The 8,869-nt window shown below is 39.8% G+C and overlaps 1 protein-coding gene across 1 annotated transcript; it reads left to right on the top strand.

The window, feature by feature from the left end:
• Positions 850-7,989, top strand: LOC109719490 (coronatine-insensitive protein homolog 1b). The gene is made up of 3 exons (XM_020246213.1): positions 850-1,657; positions 5,641-6,118; positions 6,588-7,989. Exons 1-3 carry the CDS (start codon positions 1,152-1,154, stop codon positions 7,392-7,394), a joined length of 1,791 nt encoding a protein of 596 aa, XP_020101802.1. The 5' UTR covers positions 850-1,151; the 3' UTR covers positions 7,395-7,989.

Genomic DNA, 8,869 nt, shown 5'->3' on the forward strand with positions numbered 1-8,869 from the left:
ATACAGCACATCAATTTTGTCGCATACTTAATACACGTAATGACACCATTAACATAACATCTTGTGTGGTTTTCCAAACTTAATACTGTGGTTCACATTCGTCCACAGATCTAATTCACATTCACGCCGAATTGCTGGTATCCAACAATAAGATATTTGGGTACGTTTGGAAGGCTATGAATTTAATTTATTGCAGATATTCTGGTTACGTTGGCCAAGCTCTCTGTTCTTAGATAAATAAATAATTATATTATATTATAGCAGGGTAAAAATATACTGCACTTACTTGAATTATGAATTTTTTTACCTATATTTCAAAATTTTAACTTTATTAACTAACCTTTTAAATTTATTTGATTTGAGTTAGCCAACTATATTTTGATTTTTCAATTTAAGCTTAATATTTTTTTGGAAAGAATTTATAGTTATGAAAATTGAATGAAATATATTAACTAAGTCTGTAGAGATAAAGGATATATTCAACTATTGAAGTGAATGTACTGTCGATCGACTCAAATCAAGCAAATTAAACAATTTAATAATAAATTTAAAATTTTTACAAATTAAATAGTTGATTTAAAATGACTCATAATTCGGATGGGTTCNTGTACTAACTTGATACAAAATTAAAACCACAGAGTACTAAAGTGATAAAGTGCAAAACCACAGGGTACTAACTTGATACATTTTAAACCACAGGGTACTAAAGTGATAAAGTGAAAAACCACAGGGTACTAACTTCATACATTTTAAACCATAGGGTACTAAACTGAAAAAATTGAAACCACAAGGGTGGTTTTTGAAGTTTTCCCATAAATAAATAGATAGAGATTACGGAATCGAGCTCTCTCTCTCTCACTCTCTCGCTCTTTTGCTCGGTCGCTCGCTCCTTTGGCATCACGATGGTCGATGGATATCCGCCCTTGTAGTTGTAGAAGCTCCTTCCGAATCCCTCCTCTTCGCCCTCGCTATCCTCTTCCTCAATTGCGGAGAGGTGATTCCGTAGATCGGGGTGGCCTTCGTTGTCTCCGTTAATGGCGGATCTGGTCGAACCCTACTGTTTTTCGCTTGGATTCGTCGGCTCCCTGTAGCTACGAAGCGGTGGTGAGGAGCTAGGGTTGTCGTCTTGCTGTGCGGGGTCGGGGCGGTGGATGGATCAGAGGACGATTATGGAGCAGCGGAACCTGAGCCGTGCGATGAGCTTTGGGGGGATCCCGGACCTGGCCCTGGAGTGCGTGATGGGGCACCTCGATGAGCCGCAGGACCGCGACGCGGTGTCGCGCGTGTGCCGCAAGTGGCACCGGGTCGACGCGCTGACGCGGAAGCACGTCACCGTCGCCATATGCTACTCGGCGGCGCCGGAGCACCTCCGCCGCCGCTTCCCCCGCCTCGAGTCGCTCAAGCTCAAGGGGAAGCCCCGCGCCGCCATGTTCAACCTCATCCCCGAGGATTGGGGGGGCTCTGCGGGGCCCTGGATCGCCGAGATCGCCGACTCCTTCGAGTGCCTCAAGGCGCTCCATCTGCGCCGGATGATCGTCAGGGACGAGGACATAGCCCTGCTCGTGAGAGCGCGGGGACACATGCTCCAGTCCCTCAAGCTCGACAAGTGCTCAGGCTTCTCCACCAACGGGCTCAAGCTACTAGCCCGATCTTGCAGGTTTTTGTTTGTTCTTCTCTTTGCATAGAACAAAGATTTGATCTCTCTCTCTCTCTCTCTCTCTCTCTCAATACTTTCATTTGGTTTGTGTAGCTTTTGCATCTTTTTCCGCTTTTCCGTGTGCGTTTTAGCGTTCTCTCCATTTTTGTTAACTTGTTATTATGTCTTATCATGCTCATTCTGGTCAAGGATTGTTGGCCGATTAAAGAATCGAGTGATTTTTATTAGGGATTAAGTATTGAGATTAGAAGGGGCAGCAAAATCTGAGCACTGTTTGATCTTATCTACTCTTGATCCGAATGGGGACATTAGAGGTCACCTGGAGGAGAATTTGATGATACTATCCGGTGAAAGATTCTGGCCTTCTATTTACGTCTAGTATGGACTCCTTAGAACAGCAGATCTTGCCGAAGCAATCCATACACTGGCAGATTGTCTTATCCTACTTTCTACTACCTGTAACCTTAAGATTCAGACGATTTAGCTGGCATGGATAATGTGCCAGTCCCATTGTCTGCTTAGCGTTCTTTATTTTGGAGCTTTAGAAAAGGCAGCATCGTGCAGGTTTTCTACAAGCTTGGACTATCTCTTGTAATATTTTGGAGTTTGAATGTCTATGTATTATTGCTTAATAGTCGGATTGCAACTTGTAAGCGACGGATCAATTTATTTGTTGGGGGTCAAGTAGCTCAGTCAATTGGATTTCCTTAAAATCTTCTGCTCGTCTGTGTTGATTGTGCGATGCAAAGTTTTGTGATTTCTTTTTTTTTTTGTCTATCCAAGTGTTGCACGGCATTCAGAACTTCATAGTGTAGGGTGGGTAGGTAATTATCAGTAAACAGTTTTTATACAGTATTCTGGAAGTTATGTTTCTACAGTATTGTAGATATACCAGTTGTGTTGCTGAATAAAGATCACAGAAAATATTATGGGCTAATATTCCTTAGACATGAAAGCTGATGTAAGATAGATTATTATAGGTAACAGTTTTTTATAAGAGTTCTGGATGTTATGTTTCTACAATATCATAGATGAATTGGTTGCTTAATAGAGGTCATGAAGAAAACTATTTTGGGACTAATATTCACACTTTATGAACTTGAAATGGAAAACTTTTGAGTCCAGTATATGCCACTTCCCTAAATTTTGAACTACCTACTAGAATTGTTGCTGGAATCTAACTGGGGATCTTAAGTCCTATAGGAGGGCCAATAGGATCGGATTGTAAATTGCTAGATTTAGAAAGGCAGGTTCATTTGGAAAACTGATAAGAAAGTGGTAGTTAGTGGAAGTTCTTAGAGCCCCTTTATATGCTTGATTTAGTTCATTATGTTATTGCCCTTGCTATGGGGTGCAAACTTCTGTACTTTATTGTGGTCCAACCTACTTCAGTAATTGAATTACCTATGCTGTATTAATGGTAGGGAGGTAAGAAGGTTTGAATGAAAGTATAAAACAATTAGGTGCCCAATAGGCCAAAATCCTTTCTTAGCTTGAGGAAAAAACTACTTTGTTGTGCAACCTAGTGTATCTATATCCGAAGGTATAAGTATCTCTATGGATCTCTTCCATGGAATATAATGTCATATAAATTTTTTAGTTAGCATCTCTGTCCTAAAATATACTTTTTGCTTCAGGATTTCAGCCTACTTCTTTATCATTTCAATGACATTTTAGGTGGGCATCTTAACTTTTGTTCTGGACAAATCTTAACCATGAAATTGACCTAACATAAAAGTGCTCCATACAGATTCATATACAAACACATTAGAAGGGTTTCTGTGATACTTTTCAGATCATCTTGACATTATTTGTGACCATTAAATGCATTAACTAACATTTGGTTGCTTCCGGGTCTTTAAATGATTCAGGTAGTTTTGTGTACTTTTTTTCCTTCCTACTATATTTATTTCTCATTTAAGCTGTTGGAGATTAAGTGCCAGGGGAGTGCTACTTACATAAGCATGGACGTGTCGTATGAATTAGATGTCTTTTGGATCAGATGATTGACAATTTGAACCATTCAATCCGTGAAAGTATTCAGTAATTTTTTTATGACCTGAATCCTACTAAAAGATCTTGATGGAAAAGTTACCTTTTGGTCTGGATCAGAAATCTGAATCATGTAAGATCAAAATATATTCTAATGATGGGTGGTTGGAGGTTTTGATTTAATCCCAATTTGTTGTTTGATCATCATCTGAGAGGAAACACCTTTAGTATTTGGCTGGATTAATGAAGTTTAGAATGTAAAAAGGGATGTTCCATGGCTGGTGTGGCTGCTGTTGGCAGATTTTGTTTCAGTGATAGAGCAGTGAATAGTGACTTCAGTTGCAGAGGAATCTGTGTTACACTCTTTGCGACTGTGGGACGCGTTTGAGAGTTTTATAGCAGTTTTGGTGCGAGAAAGCTTGTGTTGCAGGTTTGACGTAGGATATTGGATGATGATAATAAGGTGATGAAATAGAAGCAAGAGAAACAAGAAAAGTAAAGTTTTTTTAAAAAGTAAAGTAGAAGGCAATAATTGGACTAGCTCTGAATGATCTGACTTAAGACTGATTCCTTTGTTCCCTATGAAATCTGATTCCTCCTGCTGATTTTAGTTCTTCCAAGGAATGGACTTCTAGTTAACGGAGAAATGTAGGAGATTTTGTGGTATTCAAGTTATAGCCTGTTTGGCAAAAATTTCTCATACCAAAATTGAAAGCTTGTAAAGAGCCAAATAATATGAATTCTTTGTTGAAGAAATCCTTTTGCTGATTCAGTTATCTGTTAGGCCTGTTTGAATATCACTCATTGATAGGTGGTACTGCTAATATCTGTTTTGTTGACTTACGCTCATTTTTTAGTTGTGTCAGATGGACCATTTGGTTAATCAGGAGGGTGCATGCTTCGCTGCAGTAGCTTTTGTAGTTCTTAATTAGTTATATAGATTAACCAAGGAAATTGTCTCTAATTAGGTATTAAATTATTTTATTGCTAAATGATTGGTAAGGTAGACAATGGTGGGAAAAATGTTGCCCATCTCGTCTTCACTTAAAGTATGCTGCATTTGAGGATTTGGGACAAGCACAAAATAGAGTAGAAGAGAAAGAGCAGTACAGCCGCTTTTTGAATGGAGAATATCCTAAGCAATAGCAGAGTTTATGAATTCAAGAAGAGGATGACTTGCATAGCTGTCATTATAGGAGGGAAGGAGTAGCAGTGATTGAATGAAGGATACACTATAGCACACTCTTACCACTGCCAGTATAGATCGTACCTATTTCTTGCTGTTTGGTAGTTATGTCTATAATTCTACTATCCAATCTGGTTAAGAATGAGAAAGGAACTGACTGGCGATAATAGATAAAGATGTCATTTTAACTAGGGAAAACTTCAGGTACCTCCGTGGTTTACCCTTTTTTTTACTTTAGTATTATATGATTTTGATTGTATCACTTAAGTATCCTGTGGTTTCTATTTTTATTTTTCGTTACATCCTTCATTAACTTCTTCGTTAAACCCGTCACGTGCCACACACGTGCATCAGAGATGTCTCACAATGGTCGATAAAAGAGGCATGAGACTCGTTAAAAAAAGGCATGGGGCCTTTAGGGCTTAATCATGACCTTCTTGGTGAGTTCCCAACGGTGAAAAAGCAACGATCCACGACACACGTGTGCGGCACGTGATTGTTAACGGAAAAACGAAAATAGAAACCACATGGTACTTAAATAATACAGCTAAAACCATAGGATCCTAAACTGAAAAGTGGTAAACCATTGTGGCTACCCTTTTAACTATTCTTTTGAACCCTTTTTGTGGGATAACTTTGGTAGATTTGTTTTACTTAAATGAGATTTTCTGACAGTTGAATTACTTAATTGCATGACCCAATTTTCAGCGTCATATTTTCCTTATAGCAGTAATTTTTCCATTGATGTGGTTGTAATTGATTATCTATTTCGTCAACTAATCTCTCGTTTCCAATTGATCACTAGATGCCTTAGAACTCTATTCCTGGAAGAAAGCTTAATAACCGAACACAATGGTGAATGGCTCCATGAGCTTGCTACTAATAATTGCGTGCTGGAGAACTTGAATTTTTACAACACAGATCTCAAGAACATCTCACTGCGGGACCTGGAGCTACTTGCTAGCAACTGTAGGTCATTGGTTTCCTTGAAGATCAACGACTCTGATATCTCCGATCTAGTTGGTGTTTTTCGAGCAGCGACAGTATTAGAAGAGTTTGGTGGGGGTTCATTTAATGAACAAGGAGAAGCCAATCGGTATGAGAGAGTAACATTTCCTTCAAGGCTATGCTCCTTAAGTCTTATGTTCATGGGTACTAACGAGATGCCTACAATTTTTTCACTTTGTGCTGCACTGAAGAGACTGGACCTACAATTCACATTCCTCAGCACGGAGGATCATTGCCAACTAATTCAACGGTGTCCCAATCTAGAAATTCTTGAGGTAGTATCATCTTGAAGTCAAAACTTCCTTTTCATGCAGTAGTTTGACTGTTCAGTGTTGTTTATTCTTAGGATATATAATGTATTGGTAGTATCTATGTCATCCTCATGTTTCAAATTGATCCCTGGTTTTTCAACTATATTGCAATTCCATCTCTTCTCGTCAAAGGGAAAAAAAAAATCTAAGTTTTCCTGTAAAATGACCATTTTACCCTTCTCGAATAACTTGCTTCTTTCAGTGTACTCAAAACAAGATGAAAAAAGGTCATTTTATAGGAAAAGAGTTACACATTGCCAGATATGTTTTGCAGACATATTTGGCAGCAATGGGATAGCAGTATCTGAGAAAGCTAAAGACTTAAGAGTGTTTTAGAGAGAAGTTCAGGGACAGTTGCATTATCGGGCAGTACATTTTACCCTACTCCCTTTTCCTTTTTCCTGTCTTAGTACTTGTTATAACTCCTCAACAGGTAAGGAATGTGATTGGAGATAGAGGACTAGAAGTCGTTGCACAGACGTGTAAGAAACTACGAAGGCTCAGAATAGAGAGAGGGGATGATGAGCAGGGTCTCGAAGATGAGCAAGGTATGGTTTCACAAGTAGGCCTCTCAACTATAGCTCTTGGCTGCCCTGAACTGGAGTACCTGGCAGTATACGTCTCTGACATCACCAATGCAGCTCTTGAATCCATTGGAACCTTCAGTAAGAACCTTCGCGACTTTCGACTCGTCTTGCTCGAAAGAGAAGAAAGGATTACTGAATTACCGCTCGACAACGGAGTCCGTGCTCTATTAAGTGGTTGCACTAATCTCCGTAGATTCGCTTTTTACTTGAGACCTGGAGGTCTTTCAGATAGAGGTCTTGGTTACATTGGAGAATACAGCAGAAACATAAGTTATATGCTGCTGGGCAATGTTGGTGAATCTGATCTTGGACTGCTCCTATTTGCGAGAGGTTGTGTAAAATTACAGAAGTTGGAATTAAGGGGCTGTAGCTTTAGCGAGCACGCTTTGGCACTCGCAGTATTGCAACTGCCTTCTTTGAGATACTTATGGGTGCAAGGTTACAAGGCTTCCTTGACCGGCCGTGACCTACTGGCCATGGTTCGGCCCTTTTGGAATATCGAATTCATTCCTCCGAGCCCGGAGATTGTTGCTCATGGGGTGGATGATCGGCCAGCTGGCGCAGAGAGCCAGGCTCAGATACTTGCGTACTACTCCCTAGCTGGAAAGAGGCTAGATTGCCCAGAATCTGTGATCCCTTTGTATCCGGCATGAGTGTACATAAATTATAAGCCGTGTATCCTGTTTGGATCAGGTTAGCAGCGTGGCTTGTAATAGACTGCTTTTCTTGTTTTCTGTCTCAGAAAGAGATGCGTTGGGCCGCAAAACTCTCTATCGGCCTCCATGAATAGGAAATTGAAGCTGTAGATTAGTTCAGTCACAATCAGTATATGATATTGCCTTCGCTTGCAAATCAGATGGTGGATAACGTGCTTCCGGAATTGAGATCTCCATTGGTAGATGTATCGGCAAAACTCTCAGCTGGTTGCTTGCAAGCTCAACGCTAATCCAGAAGGCTGTCTGCCAAGGGAGCTGCTGGGATATATATATTTATATGGCTGGTAACTGTTTGAGTGGTACTGTACAACTGGTAACCTATATGACCTTGAAATTTCTTTTCTTTTTTGGGTGTAATAGTATTGGCTTAGGTACATGTTATGTATTACGCTCTATCGAGAATGATTGGTCTTGTCTTCACAAGTTCTGTCATCCTCACGCAAAGTTTGGCCATAGACGACTATTTTTGGATTCTGTTATGGGAATTATGTGGAAATTAGATGCTAGAGTAATCTTTAGAGATGCCTGTCTATTTTTTCTCTTCTTGTGAATATTCTCTACCGTCAATAATTATTAGCATGATGTAACCTCCTTCCGTTTCTTCTTGGAGTCCATGTCATGATGAGAAAAAAAAGCTACAACAGCTTGAAAGTGATGCATAAAGAAATCTAGTGAAGGAAGCACCAGTCACTCTTTTTATGATTTTACACCATGGGTCTTCAATTTTCATGCTTAGCATAAAAAGTGATTTTTAATGAGATGTGTTGAATGGTACGGTAGCAAGCAATATGAGAACTTGTAGAAGAAATGATGCGTGTTGTGTTAAGCAACTTTGTGTGCATTTGGTGGATCTCTAAAGCGTATCGCTAACATCACTCGGCTTTGCCTTGTATTGTAAACTTGCGAAACTGTAAGCTCGTTTATAGCTGCAAAACAATTCAAGGAGAATTGTTGACCAACTATAGCATAGGCTAGGCGCCTTAGAAACCATCCAATCGACGCAGGATAGATTTTCGGTTGAGCTTTAATAGAGGAAGAGGGGTATTATTTGAGCTTTACTCAGCAAAGGAGAATGCAAAAGAAGTAACTACAAATGCCCTAAGGAGGCAGTTCTGAAGACCGAGAATTCTATTTTATGATATATAGTTTGCCGTTGGAATGATTGCCAACCTGCTTGGAGCCAAATTAAACCCTAACTGTCCTCCTAATACTGCAGAATCTGATTTCTCTTGCATTTTGTCTTGCCCCTCCTTAATGGGACGATAATAACCGAAGGATCGATCTATGATTTTGTACTATGATCGCTGGATACGTGGTACTATAACCTAAGTGCAGGTCACTTAATCGAGAGTGAGAGGGGGAAGTTGCTGATGCCCAATATACACACCATGAGTTTGCGGTTTGGTGAGGTT

Source organism: Ananas comosus, linkage group 13 (assembly GCF_001540865.1).
Source record: "Ananas comosus cultivar F153 linkage group 13, ASM154086v1, whole genome shotgun sequence".
Lineage (NCBI taxonomy): Eukaryota > Viridiplantae > Streptophyta > Magnoliopsida > Poales > Bromeliaceae > Ananas > Ananas comosus.